Source organism: Erpetoichthys calabaricus, chromosome 5 (genome assembly GCF_900747795.2).
Source record: "Erpetoichthys calabaricus chromosome 5, fErpCal1.3, whole genome shotgun sequence".
In the NCBI taxonomy this organism is placed as follows: Eukaryota; Metazoa; Chordata; class Cladistia; order Polypteriformes; family Polypteridae; genus Erpetoichthys; species Erpetoichthys calabaricus.
In genome coordinates, this window is record NC_041398.2 from 242,015,879 (window position 1) to 242,037,543 (window position 21,665).

Here is a 21,665-nt window from a genome sequence, read left to right on the forward strand (position 1 = left end):
AGCGTCCCTTGTATGAAATCAACTGGGCAAACCAACTGAGGAAGCATGTACCAGAAATTAAAAGACCCATTGTCCGCAGAAACCCGCGAAGCAGCGAAAAATCCGCGATATATATTTAAATATGCTTACATATAAAATCCGCGATAGAGTGAAGCCGCGAAAGGCGAAGCGCGATATAGCGAGGGATCACTGTAATAAGCAAGAACTGGCTAGTTTTTTTAAATTTATAAAATATGCTTATATTAGAATGCAGTTTTATGCGGCAAATCAGTATCTTTACAGTATATATAATATGCTACCGTGGCTGACTGTCCAGGATTTGAAATCACCTGTGGCTCGCAAACCGTTTGACCGATTGACCTGAAATTTGGTACACATCTACTACGTGACGTCTACTATCCGCTTTCTGGGAGATGATTGACCTCCATGGTTATTCCTCTTTTTATTTTTATTTTATTTTATTATAGAATTAACTCTTGGCAGCAGTATGGGTGCCATTCTCGGACGGTTGTGGCGAGCGCCCTCTTCTATGCAGTGGTGTGCTGGGGAGGCAGCATTAAGAAGAAAGACGCCTCACGCCTGAACAAACTGGTGAGGAAGACAGGCTCTATTGTTGGCATGGAGCTAGACAGTTTGACATCTGTGGCAGAGCGACGGGCACTAAGCAGACTCCTATCAATTATGGAGAATCCACTGCATCCACTAAACAGTGTCATCTCCAGACAGAAGAGCAGCTTCAGCGACAGACTGCTGTCACCGTCCTGCTCCACTGACAGACTGAGGAGATCGTACCTCCGCCACACTATGCGACTCTTCAATTCCACCCGGGGGGGTAAACGTTAACATTATATAAAGTTATTGTCTGTTATACCTGCATTGTTATCAATCTTTAATTTAATATTGTTTTTTGTATCAGTAAGGTGCTGCTGGAGTATGTGAATTTCCCCTTGGGATTAATAAAGTATCTATCTATCTATCTATCTATCTATCTATCTATCTATCTATCTATCTATCTATCTATCTATCTATCTATCTATCTATCTATCTATCTATCTATCTATCTATCTATCTATCTATCTATCTATCTATCTATCTATCTATCTATCTATCTATCTATCTATTCTCATTCCCTACCACCTTCCCCTACCTCTTCATATCTTAAATCATTCTTGAGGCAGATTGAAGACTTTAGTGCCAGTTTAAGTGAAAAATTAAAGAAAACGTACTAAGTAATTGCAACACAAACACTGACTTAATCAGTTTTAACGAGAAAAGATGCCGACAAAAGGAGAAGAAGCGAGTCGCTAGGGTGGAGAAGAGAAGAGCTGCTCAGGAAGCAGCAAGCGCATCAACCTCTGAGCAAATGAATGATAAACGTACAGAGAAAGAGGATGAAGACTATGAATGCTCAAGACAAGTGGATTCAATGCATGTTATCGTGCACTGTGCCGTTTCTGGTATATAATAATACAAGAATAAACTCTGTGTTTCGCATACTCTCAACTGTAAACCTCTCAATTGTAGTTGTGGATTCTTCTATTTTTTTGAGTCTGTATATATTGTGGAACACGACCCGGACACAGACAGGCAGACACGTTTAAATCACCCCACACACGTTTATTTAGGTGCTCCATATTTACAAGTGTGCTCCTCAGTCCCCAAATCCCCAAAAGTCCTGGCCACAACACACAATGCCTTGTCTCTTCAGGCCGCCTGTTCTCCTCTCCACCTGAGCTCTGCCCTTCTCTTCACCCGACTCATATGAGAGACTTGTTTTTTTACTATTTAGTACACTTTTTAACTTAATATAAGTGTGGTTTTTAAAAAAGTAGTTTTTTTTAGACAGTAATCCCTCACTTATCGCGGGAGATAGGTTCCAAGGCCGACCGCGATAACTGAATTTCCGCGAAGTAGGGACACTATATTTATTTCATTATTTAACGTGTATTTGGACGTTTTTAAACCCTCCCTGTATTGTTTACAACCCACCCTTTACTCTATTAATAACAGGGACAACTGCTAAGCAATATGAAATCAGTAGATAAGTTTACACTTACTGTATAGCGAAGTACACGTAGTTATATATGACGTGATGATGGTGATGAATATACTGCGCAGTAAAAATGATGACGATGAAGGTGATGATGACTTTTACTGCGCAGCCGATGACTGTACTTAACGTCTCTTCAGACGGCGGTGCCATTTCCTGGGGCACCTCCTCCACGGTTTCCGAAGGTGTATCCGTAGTAGTAGTAGTAGTAGTAGTAGTAGTAGTAGTAGTAGTAGGAACTGGCTCTTTTTTGCGAGGCTGCAAAAACATTGTGATCGGCAGTTGCTGCCGCTGCTTCTTTTTCCGGTCGAAGAGCAGCTTGTAGGCGGTCATGACGTCGTCGACCTTGTTGCAAAGATTCCTAAAGCAGATTCCATCCAGACTACTGCCTTATCACGTCCACTTGCAACTCGTTTTGCGCCCTGGTTAAAGGACACTGCGGCCGTAGATCTTATATGCTTTTCCTCCTTTTTAAATAAAAAGAATCGTGGACTCATTGATGCTGTAATGGTGTCCTGCAGCGGTGTAGCTGTTCCCTTCCTTCAACATATCCAAAACTTTTACCTTTTCTGCAATCATTTGCATCTTCTGTTGGCGCTTGGACACGGCCCCTGAAGCAGTAGCACGTTAATGCTGAATGAGTGAGATGAGACTTCCTGGTTAATGCAACACTCCGTCGCTGAGCCAATCAGCAGCACACAGGAACTGCGTGCTCTGATTGGGTAGCTTCTCAGCCATCCGCCAATAGCATCTCTTGTATGAAATCAACTGGGCAAACCAACTGAGGAAGCAAGTACCAGAAGTAAAAAGACCCATTGTCCGCAGAAACCTGCGAAGCAGCGAAAAATCCGCGTTATATATTTAGATATGCTTACATATAAAATCCGCGAAGTCGTGAATCCGCGAAAACTGAGCCGCGAAGTAGCGAGGGATTACTGTATATATATTATTTCAGTTTCAAATAGTATATAACATCAGTTACTCACTGACTTAAAAGAGCTGAGTTAGAAGTCTGCGTGCCAAAAGTGAAGTAAAGGCCATCACAGTTTGTTTGTCCTTCTCCACTTTAAGCCCCTCTGTGAGCCCACCAGACACAGCTGTTAATGGGTTAGGAGGGATTGTGATACCAAGGCTGTCTGTAAGGCATTTAAAGATTTTGGTCCAAAATTATGTTAATTCGGTGCAGGCCCAAAACATGTGACCCAGTGAGGCCTGAGCTCGATTGCAGCATTCGCAGGTTGGATCTCGCCCTGGAAACATTTTGGACAGTTTTAAGCGAGACAGATGTGCTCGATATGTAATTTTAAGTTGAATAATTGTATGCTTTGTGCATATGGAGCTCGAGTGAATTCTCTGCATTGCTACCTTCCACTCCTTTTCTGAGATGTTGAGTGAGAAATCCTTTTCCCGGTGTACTCTGGGATCTTTGAAAGGGAGGGACTGTAAAATGTCTTTATATATTGCAGAAATGCCGTCTTAGTCCTCAAGACTGGATCAAAATTTCTTATGGCATAGAAGGAGGTGGGAGGTGAGGGAAATCGGGCAGATTCTGTTTAACAAAGTTTGTAATTTGAAGGTCGTGAAGGAAATGTGTTACTGGAAAGTTAAATTTGGAATGTAATTGTTTGTAGGATATGAAAATGTTGTCTATGTACAGTGATTTATTGCCGAATGTTTTACAGACATTAAAAACTGCATACGTTTGAGAGGGTGGGAAAAGGTGGTTATCATGCATTTGTTCTAAAAGTAGCCATACACTTTCTACTGACCAGTACTACATACAGATTATTCTACTAATGTAACACATTCATCAATGACCTCTGTGTTTCTACCAATAATGCCACTGTTACACACAGGGCATATTTACTTGCCTATAGCTCAACATAAGTGTATTAAAAGCAACCAGGTGCACATATCAAAGTGTTACATTGAACACTAGTGGCTTTTCAACTCTGGCTACAGTATACTGTATATATTTGAAGAATTATAAAGAATATTTTCTTTTTCCTTTAGGACATGGAAAACCCATAGAAAACAGCTCAGCTCAGTTTACAACAGAAAGCAAAGCTCAGAGCTGAAGGAGTGGGTGCGAGCTTTAAAGGAGAAAAAAGCTCTTCAAGATGCGCACAGACTTGACAGAAGGCTGAAGAAGCAGAAAGTGTAAGAATTCTCTTGATGTTACTGTTTCTTTTCTGCTGCACTAGAAAATTGCTGTGACACTTTCCTATCCACATGAACATCATATAACAAAAGTTATTGATGAAATAGTGGCTTATTCAGCTATTGCAAAATAAATTTCACTTTATTTTTTCTTGCCATATAAACTGTAGGTTGCAGGAACTTGCACATATAACTATTCCTTACTGAAGTGTACTTGGGGAAAACACATTTTAAACTACAAACTAGTAGGGCAGTTGGATTGACTGCTGTGCCATCGTAAATAATAAGGATGATTAATGTTTACCGTATATACTTGAGTATAAGCCAACCTGAATATAAGCTGAGGTACCTAATTTTTACCTACAAAAACTGGAAAAACGTATTGACTCGAGTATAAGCCTAGGGTGGGAAATGCAGCAGCTACTGGTAGGTTTCAATAATCAAAATACCAATAAAATTACCGTAAATTAACCTCTCTCTTGCGCTCGTCTCTCTCTCACGTGCGTGCGTGTGTGTGTGTGTGTCTCTCGCGCGCACGTGTATCTCTCTCTCGCGCACCTCTCTTTTGCACTCATCTCTCTCTCTCGCGTGTGTGTATCTTTCTCACGTGTGCCTCTCTCTTGCGCTCATCTCACTCTCTTGCGTGTGTGTCTCTCTTGTGTGCGCGTGTGTGTCTCTCTCTCACGTGCCTCTCTTGCGCTCGTCTCTCTCTCTCTCTCGCGTGCGCGTGTGTCTCTCTCTCGTGCACCTCTCTCTTGTGCTTGTCTCTCTCTCTCGCGTGTGTGTGTCTTTCTCACACACGCCTCTCTCTTGCGCTCATCTCACTCTCTTGCGTGTGTGTCTCTCTCGTGTGCACGTGTGTGTCTCTCTCTCACGTGCCTCTCTCTTACGCTCGTCTCTCTCTCTCTCTCTCTCTCGTGTGCGCGTGTGTGTCTCTCTCTCACGTGCCTCTCTTGCGCTCGTCTCTCTCTCTCGCGTACGCGTGTGTCTCTCTCTCGTGCACCTCTCTCTTGTGCTCGTCTCTCTCTCTCGCGTGTGTGTCTTTCTCGTGCGCGGGCCTCTCTTTTGCGCTCATCTCACTCCCTCGCGTGTGTGTCTCTCTTGTGTGCGCTTGTGTGTCTCTCTCTCACGTGCCTCTCTCTTGCGCTCGTCTCTCTCTCTCGCGTGTGTGTCTCTCTCGCACGCACCTCTCTCTTGTGCTTGTCTCTCTCTCTCGCGTGTGTGTGTCTTTCTCACGCACGCCTCTCTCTTGCGCTCATCTCACTCTCTTGCGTGTGTGTCTCTCTCTCACGTGCCTCTCTCTTGCGCTCGTCTCTCTCTCTCTCTCTCTCGTGTGCGCGTGTGTGTGTCTCTCTCTCACGTGCCTCTCTCTTGCGCTCGTCTCTCTCTCTCTCTCTCTCACGTACGCGTGTGTCTCTCTCTCGTGCACCTCTCTCTTGTGCTTGTCTCTCTCTCTCGCGTGTGTGTCTTTCTCGCGCGCGGGCCTCTCTTTTGTGCTCATCTCACTCCCTCGCGTGTGTGTCTCTCTCGTGCGTGTGTCTCTCTCTCACGCGCCTCTCTCTTGCGCTCGTCTCTCTCTCTCGCGTGTGTGTCTCTCTCGCACGCACGCACGCGCGCATGTGTGTGTGTGTGCGCGTCTCTCTTGCGCACGTGTATCTGTCTCTCATGCACCTCTCTCTTGCGCTCATCTCTCTCTCTTGCGTGTGTGTGTCTCTCTCGCATGCACACGTGTGTGTGCGTCTCTCTCTCTCTCTCGCGCACGCGCGTGTGTGTATGTACTGTACACTCCAGCTTTCTGTCGGGTTGGTGGGGCTGCGGGACCTGACTCGAATATAAGCTGAGGGTGACATTTTTCAGCACATTTTGGGTGCTGAAAAGCTCGGCTTATATTTCGAGTATATACGGTATCCAAATAAATGTGATATCATTTAGTCTTTATTAATGTTTATGCAAATAAATGTGATATCATTTAGTCTTTATTTGACAATGAAGTAGCAGTAATTAGCTCCTGCTTCACACATTATGTAATGTACAACGTAATAAGCACTTTTTGGGATATTGTACCAGTTTCAGTACTGAATATTTAATCCCATAGTAAAACAGCAGCAATATTTATGTATATAGCACATTTTCATACAAATGATGTCGCTCAAAGTGCTTTACTGGATGAAGAAAGAGAGAAAAGACAAAATATAAAAATAAAATCAGGCAATACTAATTGACACAGAATAAAAGTAAGGTCAGAAAAAAAAAACAAAATCTGCAGGGGGTCCAAGGCCACGAGACCACCCAGCCCCCTCTAGGCATTCTACCTGACATAAATGATCTCAGTCAGTCCTCATGGTGTTCAGGCTTCACATGGAAGAACTTGATGATGACGGTCATGTGGACCTCTAGCCTTCAATCCATTAGTGCAGGGACATTCCGGTGCTTTGATCAGATGGTGGTGTCACAGATCGCCACCACAGAAAACTGGAAAAAGAACAGAAATTAAAGTAGGGGTGAGTACGGATATCGGAGCCACCATGAATGAGAATGATATTTCAATGCATATCCAGAATATCAGGGTTACACTAAAATGAAGCTATGAGAAAGCCATGTTGAAATAACGGGTTGTTAGCAGTGTTTTAAAGTGCTCCACCATATTAGCCTGGCGAATTTCTCTCGGTCAGCTGTTCCAGATTTTAGGGGCCTAGCAGCAGAAGGCCACCTCACCATTTCTTTAAAGTTTAGCTCTTGGAATTCTAAGCAGACCCTCATTTCAAGATCTAAGGCTACGATTTGGAGTGTAAGGTGAGAGGCATCATAGCTAGAAGACACCAAGACTATGCGGCGTGTGACGTCACCAAAGCAAGCATATGAAGGATTAATGCTGTGTGGTTTACCGATTACCGAGTTTATTTTTGTTTATGAAAATATATTTCTGGAGTAGGCACGGTGGCGCAGTGGTGGCACTACTGCCTCTCAGTAAGGAGACTTGGGTTCACTTCCCGGGTCCTCCCTGCGTGGAGTTTGCATGTTCTCCCCGTGTCTGCGTGGGTTTCCTCCCACAGTCCAAAGACATGCAGGCTAGGTGCATTGCCAGTCCTAAATTGTCCTGTGTGTGTGCTGGGTGTGTGCCCTGCGGTGGGCTGGCGCCCTGCCCGGGATTTGTTCCTCCCTTGCGCCTTGTGCTGGCAGAGATTGGCTCCAGCTGACCCCCGTGAGCATGTGTTTGGATATAGTGGGTTGGGTAATGACTGACTGACTGACTATTTCTGGTGTAATGACTATAATTCTTGATTGGTGTTTTATTTTAGATGAAAGACATTCCAGACTTTCTTGCAAATAAAGTCAGTTCTACTCTTCCCATTAAAAATTTCCTCTGCGTCATTCAGAACAGCTGCTCGTTTTCAGAGGACAGTGGTAGGGTTAGTTATAATGTTACTGACTGAAAGATGACAAAGGCAGGACATGTCTTATGACAGAAACACACAATTTTTTCCTTAAATATAACCGCAGCTCTTTCAGTTTAGGCTTGCATGCAATACAGTAGGTCAAGGTAACTCTCCTTCAGATGTTGTGATATCAGCTTTTTTATTATGATTATCATTACAGTGCTAATTACACTTTATGGGGAAGGGTGATATGTGATTGTATATACGTTATATTGCATCAAAAAACATACCCATTTTAAATTATATTTTGTTAATGTCTCAATTCTTGCTTTAGAATTTACCAGTCCAACCAAAAGATTGATGAAAGACTGAGGAGAGTGGGACCACACCTGGAAATCTATGAAGCGTTTCACCCAGTAAAGACTGGGAGCTCAAGTCACCAATTCCTACAAGCAACAATTTGCATTCAGAAATTTATTCGGTCCTGGCTTGTGCGGATCCAGTACAACAGAATTAAAACAAAGGTAGTTAAGACGTTAATTTAATTATACCAATACATCTGTGTCCTTTACTACGTTTCATATATTGATGAATATTATTATGAAATATGTGTACTGTGACAGATAGAGGTCTCCGTGACCCCTTGAACCCTCAGACCAGACATCAGACACCACATAAAAGTCCAATAATAATAATTATTATTATAAATAAGTGCACAAAGCACCCTCCTCTCCACAATACTTAATAAATCCACGAACAATAAACAATCCTCCACTCCCAGACGCTTAGCCACCCTGCCTCCCAACTCAGCTCCCTCGTCTGGGGTTTCCCAGAGTCCTTTATAGTCCCTGACCCGGAAGTGGTTCCATCCCAACAATCCATAAGTCCTCATCACTTCCGGGTCAGCTTAAAAGTCCTTTTCTTCAACCCGGAAGCACGTCGTTCCTTCTGGTCATGTGATCATGACGCACTTCCGGGTTATAGGGCACGTATAAGTCCTTGAGCCTCCCTGCAGCGTCCTCTGGTGGGCCCCACGGTGTCCAGCAGGGTCAGGAATAAAAACTCCATTGTCCATGATTCCCTGGTGGTCTTCGGGGCACTTCTATGCTACAGAGAGGGCTCCATCTAGCGGCTTGGGGGTATTGGCCGGGATGACCAGCCAGCCATCTCTCACAGTACCAAATGAGGATATTTGCTTATATACAGTCATATGAAAAAGTTTGTGAACCCCTCTCAGCCTCCATAATAATCGACTCTCCTTTCAACAAAAAAGATAACAGTGGTCTGTCTTTCATTTCCTAGGAGTACTGCGGTGTTTTCCGAACAAAGATTTTTAGTGATGCAGTATTTAGTTGTATGAAATGAAATCAAATGTGAAAAACTGGCTGTGCACAAATGTGGGTCCCCTTGTCATTGTGCTGATTTGAATGCCTGTCACTGCTCAGTGCTGATTACTTACAACACCAAACTGGTGTGATGAGCTCATTAAGTCTTCATAGACAGGTGTGTCCAATCATGAGATATAAAGGTATTTAAGGTGGTCAATCGCAAGGTGGGCTTCCTTCCCTTTGATTCTCCTCTGAAGAGTGACAGCATGGGATCCTCAAAGCAACTCTCAAAGATCTGAAAACAAAGATTGTTGAGTCTCCTGGTTTAGGGGAAGGCTACAAAAAGCCATCTCAGAGGTTTAAACTGTCAGTTTCTGTAACTGTAAGGAATGGAATCAGGAAACAGAAGGCCACAGGCACAGCTGCTGTTAAACCCAGTAGGTCTTGCAGGCCAAGACAAATACAGGAGCGGCATATGAGCAGGATTGTGAGAATGGTTACAGACAACCCACAGATCACCTCCAAAGACCTGCAAGAACATCTGGCTGCAGATGGTGTATCTGTACATCGTTCTACAATTCAGCGCAATTTGCACAAAGAACATCTGTATGGCAGGGTGATGAGAAAGAAGCCCTTTCTGCACTCACGCCACAAACAGAGTCGCTTGTTGTATGCCAATGCTCATTTAGACAAGCCAGATTCATTCTGGAACAAAGTGCTTTGGACTGATGAGACAAAAATGGAGTTATTTGGTCAGAACAAAAAGCATTTTGCATGGCGGAAGACGAGCATCGCATTCCAAGAAAAACACCTGCTACCTACTGTCAAATTTGGTGGAGGTTCCATCATGCTGTGGGGCTGTGTGGCTAGTTCAGGGACTGGGACCCTTGTTAAAGTCGAGGGTCTGATGAATTCAACCCAATATCAACACATTCTTCAGGATAATGTTCAAGCATCAGTCACAAAGTTGAAGTTACGCAGGGGTTGGATATTCCAACAAGACAATGACTCAAAACACAGTTTGAAATCTACAAAGGCATTCATGCAGAGGGAGAAGTACAAATGTTCTGGAATGGCCATCACAGTCCCCTGACTTGAATATCAGCGAAAATCTATGGGATGATCTGAAGCAGGCTGTCCATCAAATTGAACTGAACTGGAGAGATTTTGTATGAAGAATGGTCAACAAGACCTCCATCCAGAATCAGACACTCATCAAAGGCTATAGGAGGACAGCGTCTAGAGGCTGTTAGATTTATAAAAGGAGGCTCAGCTAAGTATTGATGTTATCTCTCTGTTTGGGTGCCCACATTTATGCACCTGTCTAATTTTGTTATGATGCATATTGCATATTTTCTGTTAATCCATAAACTTGATGTCACTGCTGAAATACGACTGTGTCCATAAGGCATGTCAGATATTAAAAGGAAGTTGCTACTTTGAAAGCTTAGCCAATGAGAAACAAAAATCCAAAGAATTAAGAGGGGTCCCCAAACTTTTTCATATGACTGGACCTTTTTTCCTGGGTGGCATGGGAGCACAGAGGATAGCGCTGTGGTCTCACAGTGCCAGAATTATGGATTCAGATTCCGACCTGGCCATTCTCTGTCTGGAGTTTCTGAGTGAGTGTGCTGTGCAGTGTACTAAGGTTGGGAGCATGCGCTGATTACAGCTCGTTGCCGCACCCACCACACGGCGAAGCACCCGGGTTGAGATCTGAGTGCAGCCGTCCAGTGGATGGCACCTCAGCACCACACTGGGACAGTGTGAGGTTTTTTTACCGTGGCTGGAGTGCCAATCCTGCCACCAACCCCCAAGTTTTCCCTGCAAGTTGGAGGACCTGCTTGCTGGGCTGAATGCAGATTAACGTCATACCCAGGATGAAGCAATTGCAGGTTAAGGGTCTTGCTCAGGGGGGCCCAACATAGTAGAATCCCTTCTGTCGTTTATGAGATTTGAACTGGGAACCTTCTGATTGCCGACACAGATCCCTAACCTCAGAGCCACCACTCTGCCCAGTGTACTAAGACCCTGTCCAAAAGATGATTCTAATGGTGTCAGAATAGACTCCAACCACTCACAGCCCGGACCTGGAATAAACAGGTTTGGAAAATGAAGGATAAATGGTTTGTCAATATTATTAAAGATTTTAGAATATAACAGACAACACCACAACACAAAGTTTAGTACTACTATCAACACAGCTTCTGAGTCCTGTGCTGAAATCTTAATCAAGGACTCACAGTAATGGAGCCTTCATGTTCTCGCCATGTTTGAGTTTGTTCCCTCTACGTCAGGGGTCCTCGATCACAGTCCTGGAGGGCAGCAGTTCTAACCCGGTTGCTTAATTAGAAAGCAATTCTTGCCAATAATTTAATTTCATGGCTTGTTAGTTGCTTTAACTCTACCATCCATCCATCCATTTTACAACCCACTGAATCCGAACATGTCAGGTCATTCTCGTATCTTAGATTTTTCTTCCCCTTTCTAAGGATATCATCCAAATGATCTAAGGCTAAAATGGAGGACTAATTCTCAGTCCTTCACTTTTTTCTCTTTACTTTCCTTCCAAGTATTTAATTAAACCCAATAGTGCACGATAAATACACACAGAGGTGTGAATGGTAACAAGCTAAATGGAGAAATGCAGGTCTCTTTTGTCATTTGCATGTTATTGCTAATTAGGAGAAATTAAAAACAGCCAAGAATACAGCTGTTTAAGACTAAAATAAGCGATAAGGGTTCAAAATCTTAACGAGCGAGACCACTAAAGTGAAGCAGAAGTGTTACTGGAGCAATAAGTGCTTCTTATTAAGCAACTGGGTTGGAGCAAAAACCTGCAGCCACTGCGGCCCTCAAGGACCGTGACTGAGGACCCCTGACCTAGGTGTTCCAGTGAATTATGTCTTCGGTACACAACTGTTCTCCTTGGAAACTGTCTTCATTCATTCATTTTCTAAACCTGTTTTTTCCTAATAAAGATATGGAAAGGTGGGAGCCTATTATTGCAGCAATGCATTCACACAAACATCACACTCATAGAGCCAGGGAGTTATTCTCTGTTACCATAAGTTCATGTCTTTAGGATATATAGGAACCAGAGAACCAACAGAGAGCCCATGCCATTACAGAAGCCGCGAAACTTTTCACTGGGACAGCAAGCAGTCCAGGAAATAAATCCAAGTTCTTATAGTTGTGGTACTGCATTGTGCCACCTTCAGCAATAATGGCAGTATTGCTGGTGTTATAACAGTTCTCTTATTTTTCAGTTTGTGAGTAATTCAGTAAATTCTGTATCCACAGGCATTAAATCACGGCTCATCATTTCCAGAAGCTGTAAAAAAATACCGCAGCATGATGCAAAAACTACAAAAAAGAAATGACGTCATGAAGCCATCTGTGCCTCTTGTATACAGTGAAATGGAAGAATGGATGGACAGAAAGACGAGTAAGCATCTGAAACATGATATTCTAATCAGTCGGAAAATCTCAGCCATATCCATCTATCCATTATCCAACCCACTATATCCTAGCTACAGGGTCATGGGGGTCTGCTGGAGCCAATCCCAGCCTACACAGGGCGCAAGGAAGGCAGGAAACAAACCCCGGGCAGGGCGCCAGCCCACCACAGTCAGCCATATCTCTCTCTATATATATACAGTCGTAAGAAAAAGTTTGTGAACCCCTCTCAGCCTGCATAATAATTGACTCTCCTCTCAACAATAAAGATAACAGTGGTCTGTCTTTCATTTCCAAGAAGTACTGCGGTGTTTTCCGAACAAAGATTTTTAGTGACGCAGTATTTAGTTGTATGAAATTAAATCAAATGTGAAAAACTGCCTGTGCACAAATGTGGGTCCCCTTGTCATTGTGCTGATTTGAATGCCTGTCACTGCTCAATGCTGATTACTTACAACACCAAACTGGTGTGATGAGCTCGTTAAGCCTTCAAAGACAGGTGTGTCCAGTCATGAGATATAAAGGTATTTAAGGTGGTCAATCACAAGGTGGGCTTCCTTCCCTTTGACTCTCCTCTGAAGAGTGACAGCATGGGATCCTCAAAGCAACTCTCCAAAGATCTGAAAACAAAGATTGTTGAGTCTCCTGGTTTAGGGGAAGGCTACAAAAAGAGATCTCAGAGGTTTAAACTGTCAGTTTCAACTGTAAGGAATGGAATCAGGAAATGGAAGGCCACAGGCACATTTACTGTTAAACCCAGCAGGTCTGGCAGGCCAAGAAAAATACAGGAGTGGCATATGAACAGGATTGTGAGAATGGTGACAGACAACCACAGATCACCTCCAAAGACCTGCAAGAACATCTTGCTGCAGATGGTGTATCTGTACATCGTTCTACAATTCAGCGCGATTTGCACAAAGAACATCCGTATGGCAGGGTGATGAGAAAGAAGCCCTTTCTGCACTCACGCCACAAACAGAGTCGCTTGTTGTTTGCAAATACTATAATTGAGACAAGCCAGATACATTTTGGAACGAAGTGCTTTGGACTGATGAGACAAAAATGGAGTTATTTGGTCAGAAAAAAAGCGCTTTGCATGGTGGAAGAAGAACACCGCATTCCAAGAAAAACACCTGCTACCTACTGTCAAATTTGGTGGAGGTTCCATCATGCTGTGTGGTTAGTTCAGGGACTGGGGCCCTTGTTAAAGTTGCGGGTCAGATGAATTCAACCCAGTATCAACAAATTCTCCAGGATAATGTTCAAGCAACAGTCACAAAGTTGAAGTTACACAGGGGTTGGATATTCCAACAAGACAATGACCCATAACACAGTTTGAAATCTACAAAGGCATTCATGCAGAGGGAGAAGTACAATGTTCTGGAAAGGGGCTTTGGCCACCACGGTTCTCGAAAATCTATGGGATGATCTGAAGCAGGCTGTCCATCAAATTGAACTGAACTGGAGAGATTTTGTATGAAGAATGGTCAGAAATACCTCCATCCAGAATCCAGACACTCATCAGAGGCTATAGGAGGACAGCGTCTAGAGGACAAAAGGAGTATTGATGTCATATCTCTGTTGGGGTGCCCACCTTTATGCACGTCTAATTTTGTTATGATGCATATTGCATATTTTCTGTTAATCCAATAAACTTAATGTCACTGCTGAAATCCTACTGTGTCCATAAGGCATGTCAGATATTAAAAGGAAGTTGCTACTTTGAAAGCTCAGCCAATGAGAAACAAAAATCCAAAGAATTAAGAGGAGTTCCCAAACTTTTTCATATGACTGTATATTTATATATATATATATATAATTCAACTTTTGTCAGTCTATCTGTCTGTATGTCTGTCTGCTTTTCACGAGAGAACTACTTAGCAGATTTAGATCGGGTTATTTTCTATAATTTGCTTGAACATTCTGGTTCATTTTGTGACTTCTTTCATCGCACTAAGTATCATAGTTTGCTTGTGATACCGATTTATTTGTGCAAATCTGAGAGAGACGCAGCAGGCTGAGAGGAAGTGGGGGGGACCCTCGTTACTCACACGCCAGTCTCGGGGCGTGTACCTTACCTCCCCTTAGCCAGCAAACGAGAGAGCTATTTAACGGATTTAGATCGGGTTATTTTCTATAATTTGCTTGAACATTCCAATTCATTTTGCGACTTCTGTCAACACACTGGTCTCTCTGGTCACTCACAGCTGCACACTGGCAGTCGTTCAAACTCTACAGGCTGACAGCCACGTTGTCCTGTCGTCTGGATGTTTGTGTTGGTTGAGGTTGTCTCCTGCTGACCTTGGGGGCTTTTAGGGCTCAGGATGAATGAACAGACCGTCGTGAAATGGAAATGTCAGTCAGCAATGTGGGCAGGTGAGCAGGTGGGTACATTCAGGTGAAAATGTCATTGATGAGCACACTGGACACATCGTCAGTCACTGATAATTGACTCCACGTCAGCTCCTGTGGCCTTCATTGTGTGCTGTAAACTCAGAGACATTTAACAGATGCTGGTCATGTGACTCACACCTTAGTGACACTCCTGTGACTTTCAGGGGGGGTGACATCTGCAGCCAAACTGCTCCCTCTTGTGGCCACTCTCCATATTAAACACATGGAAAACCCAGAAGTAAAGTTTTGGGTGAGATCTAAAAAATATTCACAATATTGACGTCACCTTGAAGGACAATTCGGTTTTGTAAGAATGAATGCGTAAAAGAATATTTGTTTAAAATTGATCTTTAAAATCATAGTTCGCTTGCGTCACTGATTTATTCGTGCAAATCTGAGAGACAGGCTGTGGGCTGAGGGGAGGGGAAAGCAGGGCCCTCCTGACTCAAGTGCCAGCCCCCATTCGAGTTGCTGTACCTCACGTCACGTGTTGGAGCGCACCTTGCCCACCTTAGCTAGCAATACCAATTCGTTCAGCAGACATTATAATCTAGAGATTGTTAAGGAGTAACGTTTGACGTTTTTGAGAGGGAGATCAGAGCTACGTGTTTTAGAGGGTTGCTGCTTATTGGCAGAGATATCACGGCCATGTGCTTTTCTCCCCATGCGGGGGGGGGCGCTCTTCTGTCAGAGCTCAACACGATCAGATACAGTGGCAACGTTTGACGTGGGAGCATACTGACCTTCCGCTTGGCCAGAATTACATTTTTTAATTTTTTATTGATTTTATTTTAAAGTTTGTCCTGTTTCATTACTACAGTCAATAAGTAAACTTAATGTCACTGCTGAAATCCTACTGTTTCCATAAGGCATGTCAGATATTAAAAGGAAGTTGCTACTTTGAAAGCTCAGCCAATCATAAACAAAAAATCCAAAGAATTAAGAGGGGTTCCCAAACTTTTTCATATGACTGTATATACAGGTGCTGGTCATAAAATTAGAATATCATGACAAAGTTGATTTATTTCAGTAATTCCATTCAAAAAGTGAAACTTGTATATTAGATTCATTCATTACACACAGACTGATGTATTTCAAATGTTTATTTCTTTTAATGTTGATGATTATAACTGACAACTAATGAAAGTCCCAAATTCAGTATCTCGGAAAATTAGAAAATCAATTAAGACCAATGCAATAAAAGGATTTTTAGAAATGTTGGCCAACTGAAAGGTATCAACATGAAAAGTATGAGCATGTACAACACTCAATATTTAGTTGGGGCTCCTTTGGCCTGGATTACTGCAGCAATGTGGCGTGGCATGGAGTCGATCAGTCTGTGGCACTGCTCAGGTGTTATGAGAGCCCATGTTGCTCTGATAGTGGCCTTCAGCTCTTCTGAATTGTTGGGTCTGGCGTATTGCATCTTCCTCTTCACAATACCCCATAGATTTTCTATGGGGTTAAGGTCAGGTGAGTTTGCTGGCCAATCAAGAACAGGGATACCATGGTCCTTAAACCAGGTACTGGTAGCTTTGGCACTGTGTGCAGGTGCCAGGTCCTGTTGGAAAATGAAATCTGCATCTCCATAAAGTTCATCAGCAGCATGAAGTGCTCCAAAACTTCCTGGTAGACGGCTGCGTTGACCTTGGACCTCAGAAAACACAATGGACCAACACCAGCAGATGACATGGCACCCCAAACCATCACTGACTATGGAAACTTTACACTGGACCTCACGCAACGTGGATTCTGTGCCTCTCCACTCTTCCTCCAGACTCTGGGACCTTGATTTCCAAAGAAAATGCAAAATTTACTTTCATCAGAGAACATAACTTTGGACCACTCAGCAGCAGTCCAAAGGCGAGACGCTTCTGATGCTGTCTCTTGTCCAAGAGTGGCTTGACATAAGAAATGCGACAGCTGAAACCCATGTCTTGCATACGTCTGTGCCTGGTGGTTCTTGAAGCACTGACTCCAGCTGCAGTCCACTCTTTGTGAATCTCCCCCACATTTTTGAATGGGTTTTGTTTCACAATCCTCTCCAGGGTGCGGTTATCCCTATTGCTTGTCCACTTTTTCTACCACATCTTGTCCTTCCCTTCGCCTCTCTATTAATGTGCTTGGACACAGAGCTCTGTGAACAGCCAGCCTTTTTAGCAATGACCTTTTGTGTCTTGCCCTCCTTGTGCAAGGTGTCAATGGTCGTCTTTTGGACAACTGTCACGTCAGCAGTCTTCCCCATGATTGTGTAACCTACAGAACTCGACTGAGAGACCATTTAAAGACTTTTGCAGGTGTTTTCAGTTAATTAGCTGATTAGAGTGTGGCACCAGGTGTCTTCAATGTTGAACCTTTTCACAATATTCTAATTTTTCGAGATACTGAATTTGGGACTTTCATTAGTTGTCAGTTATAATCATCAACATTAAAAGAAATAAACATTTGAAATACATCAGTCTGTGTGTAATGAATGAATCTAATATACAAGTTTCACTTTTTGAATGGAATTACTGAACTAAATCAACTTTGTCATGATATTCTAATTTTATGACCAGCACCTGTATATATATATATATACACACAGTGATCCCCTGCTGTATCGCGCCCCCTCTATATAGTGGAAAAATTCAATAAGTACATCCTACCTGTAGTGTACTTTGCAGCCAATTCTTAACAAAGCATACGGTTTTCAGCAGTCACTAAGGTAGACGAACACTTTCGCGGTACAGCACCCAGATGATTTCTTACAAGGCCAGTTATTGGCTGAAAGAATAGACTCAACCAATCAGAATGGGATTTTCATTCTTTTGGGCTCTGATTGGCTGCTGCTAACATGGTGTAATCTTGCCAAGAACAGCGAGCGTGGCTCCCCGACGCATCTCAGTTCTCTGTGTATCGCGTACCTTGCTTGTGGTCCGATTGTTCTGAGCAAACTTTTTGGGAACTTTTCGTTTTGTTTTAAGCCCTACGATGGCTCCCAAGCATCCTGCAGCTTCTAAGAAGGGAAGGAAAGCGTTATGCGGACGTCGCTCGCCATTACAGCTTGAATGAATTGACGGTACGCTACATTATTATTATTATTATTATTATGTTACTCATATCCTTAGCCCTAGGGTGTTGTACCGTCTTAGCCATTATGAGTGTAGAGAAAAGCCAAACAAAATGACCCCTTTTATTGGCTAACTAAAAAGATTACAATATGCAAGCTTTCGAGGCAACTCAGGCCCCTTCTTCAGGCAAGATGTTTTAGTTAGCCAATAAAAGGTGTCATTTTGCTTGGCATATCCTTAGCCCGACATCCACATATCATATGTGTTTACAAAGTGTGGTTTAATATGTTTACATGCGTTTAAAGCGTGTGGGAGGGGTATTTTAAGGCTTAAACTGTAAAAAAATGTTTATTCATATGGCCTTTCTATATCGTGGATTTTCACTTATTGCTGATCGGTCTGGAACGTAACTTCAGCAATAGGGATCACTGTATGTATTTACTGCCCATATGCATCTACAGGGAGATTCACTCAATAGAGGCTCCGAATATTCTGTAATAACTCTTGCTAGGATGAAGCAATCTGAACGAAACAGCGTGCAATGTGCTTCTCAGTTTATGGAGCTTCAAGCAAGCCGGGATGCCCCTGCATCGGAGTGATGAGGTAGGCGCTGGACAGCCGTCACGACATTTAACATCCGTTAGCAACTTCTGGGTGCGTACCACCCGTACCCCTTCACTCGGTCACTCAACTTCTCATCAGGATGGTGGTGTACAGTATTCAGCGCGTCGTCCTGGTGTGAACTTATTGGCTCACCAGTTCGTTTAAGCGATTTTAGAATCAACTGGATGATCGTGAGTTACTTCCAGCAAGATGGAGCAAAATGTCACACATTGGCAAGGAGCATGGCAGAAACTGAGTTCTTCTACGGCAACAGGATAATTTCAAAGGGGCTTTGGCCACCACGGTAAGCAGATCTGACACCACCAGACCTCTTCCCTTTGGGGTCTGCTCAAAGGAAAAGTCTTTTGGAACAAGCCTCGCACTGTAGAAGATTTGAAGGAAAATACCCAACGTGAAATTACTACTATTCCAAGGAGACGCTTGCCGATATGTTATTAAATATCCTAAAACATTTTTTTTTTCAAAAATAAATGTAAAAAACTCAGTTTTCATTAAAATAGATGTTTTTTATTAGTTTGTTTGGCAAACTGCAACATATCCATTATACTGCAATTTGTTAATTGAAAAATTCTACTTATATGCATGTACATTAAAAATAAAATACATTCAAATACAATACATTTAATAAAAAGACTGCGAAAAACATATTTTAAATAAAATCATAGGGTATCTACAAAGCAAAACACAAGTGAGTGGTTCAAGCAATAAGAAAAATATCTTCTGAAACACACAACAAAGAACATCAGTGCACCCTGTGTTGGCTGGGATTGGCTCCAGCAGACCCCCGTGACACCCTGTATTTCGGATATAGCAGGTTGGATGGTGGATGGATTGTAATATTACTACTTCTGTAGCCCACTACACCTCACTCCCTACAAGCTATGTTCTGTCTTAATACAGTGGATTTAAAAGTATTCTGCACACTTAATTGTGTTTGAGTTTTTTATTTTCTTTCCTGTCCTCCATGGCCATCGGACCTTACTTTTATTCTATGTTAATTAATATTGCCTAATTTTATTCTTATATTTTGTCTTTTTTGTCTCTTTCTTCATCCTGCAAAACACTTTGAGCGACATAATTTGTATGGAAATGTGCTATAGAAATAAATGTTGTTGTTCTGTTTAATTTTAAATGAATAAATTTGCCATTTCTGCCCATCTGTGCCTACGCTCAATAACCAGTAAAGACAAAGTGTAAACCTGTTTTCAGAAAGGTTTGAAAGTTCATTAAAAATCAAAAACTGAAACCTCTCCTTCATCTAAGTATTCAGACCCTTAATTCAGAACTTTGCAGTCAGCAATTCATCGGCAAATCTATACAAGCTCTGCACACCTGGGGCCTCATGTATAACGCTGTGCGTAGAACTCACACTATAACATGGCGTAAGCACAAAAGCGGGAATGTGCGAACGCACAGAAAAATCCAGATGCAGGAATCTGTACGTACGCAAACTTTCACGTTCTTCCACTACATAAAATCCGATCAGCGTGAAAAGTAAGGCACGTGCACGCGCCTTCTGTCCCGCCTCAACTCCTCCCAGAATTACGCCTCTTTGAATATGCAAATCAATATAAATAGCCTTCTGAGAAAAGACAATGGGAAAAGCACGGAGGAAAATATAAGAATTTCAGCGAATACCAAGTGGAGGCAAAGGAAAAACGTACTATTTGTTGGTTTAAACAGTGGTATAAGCAACAAAAGGAAGTTGATCGAGTGACAGAGTGTTGGAGAAACTCGAAAGCTCAAGTTCACAAAGTCGCACAGTGCCCGAAATAAAAAAGAAATCACATATCAAAGTCGCCGTGAAAAGGCGAGTTGTAGCCCACCGTCTGAGTGTCATATGAAAGCTTATTAGGGTACAGACAAAAAAATAGGCACACAGTGGGAAAAAAGCACGAAATGTCAACTTTAATCTCGAAATTTCCACTTTAATCACGTAGTTTATTTTTCCATTAAAGTAGAACATCATAAATTTCATCTTAAAATCGTTTAATTTACAAGTTTCTCAAATCCCATTGTAACTAAAGTAGGACGTTAAATGCTTTGTTTTGTATTTGATCTTCTTTGTGCTCTGTGTGTGAATCACTACCTGCTTCTTAAACGGGCTTTCTTTTTCTCCGACAGGACACATAATCCATTACATTCGTGATATTACAGCTCTCTGAATAATTAAAATATTGAGATGTATACGTGATATCTTTTTTATGATGATAGGAATGAAAGCATGTTATTAAACATGGGAACACGGTGGTGCAGTGCTTGTTCATATCTCACGCAAGAGGCTTGCTGCGCCATGCGCGACCTTCAATGACATAATTTATTACAGAAGTACTGTCTCTTTCAAACGTACTAACCTCCAATTCCTGTCCTTTTCTTTCTCCAAATACCCAATCGCCACACAATCAACTCTGTAATAGACGTGAAACCATCTGTAAGCTTAAAACGCCGATTCTTCAAAACTTTTAAGGAACATTCAAATATCTTCGTAGTACATGTTTAATTATTCTATCCGTCTATCTTTCCAGTGTCGCGTCAGTGCAAAAATACAACCCAATGCAGGAACAATCTATGAACTAGCTAATGCTGCTGCACCGTGTCCTCACATGTTTAATTATTAACAATACAGATTATTTAAATGAAGTTAAAGTTTTATCTGTATAATATTATCAACATATTTTGCTGCATTTCATCTTAAAAATGATATCGTCATCATATGTAAATATCCGCTTTATAAAGTGGCTCAGGTTGTGCAATATTATAACTGTAGTGCAAGTTTACAGTGAGGTGATTGTACTTATAAGTAAACAGTTCTACAAGGAGCACTTGATGGACTGATTGAGTGCGTTTAGAGTTCTTGGGATGAAACTTTTTCTAAACCGCAAAGTCCGTACAGGGAAGTCTCTAAAGTGTTTTGCTGTGGCTGAGGCAGCGCTTGCTTCATGCTGTGTACCGATATTTCTCTTTCCGGTCATCTGCTGCTGTGATTCCCCACTCAGATACAGTGATATAAATACTCCGAGTGGTGCAGTGAGAGTAATATGGAAAAAGATGATCTGCTGTGGCAACACCTAATGGGAGCAGCTGAAAGATGAAGAAGATGCAGTGAGAGTTGCAACGCTAAAGCAGTTCTGGTATTTGGAATACTATGGCTATTCCCTGGACCATTATATTGCTGCAGGTTAATTACAATCAGATGCATTACACTAATAAACAATATGCA

General features: G+C 42.4%; 1 protein-coding gene across 2 annotated transcripts in view; it reads left to right on the plus strand.

The window, feature by feature from the left end:
- LOC114643040 (uncharacterized) overlaps positions 1 to 21,665 on the plus strand; it is a 304,597-nt gene that overhangs the window by 181,674 nt on the left and 101,258 nt on the right. For both annotated transcript variants that reach the window (XM_051928134.1, XM_051928133.1), the window contains exons 12-14: positions 4,064 to 4,210; positions 7,922 to 8,111; positions 12,219 to 12,363. In XM_051928134.1, coding sequence (XP_051784094.1) covers positions 4,064 to 4,210; positions 7,922 to 8,111; positions 12,219 to 12,363 — 482 coding nt within the window. The remainder of the gene's footprint in view (positions 1 to 4,063; positions 4,211 to 7,921; positions 8,112 to 12,218; positions 12,364 to 21,665) is intronic.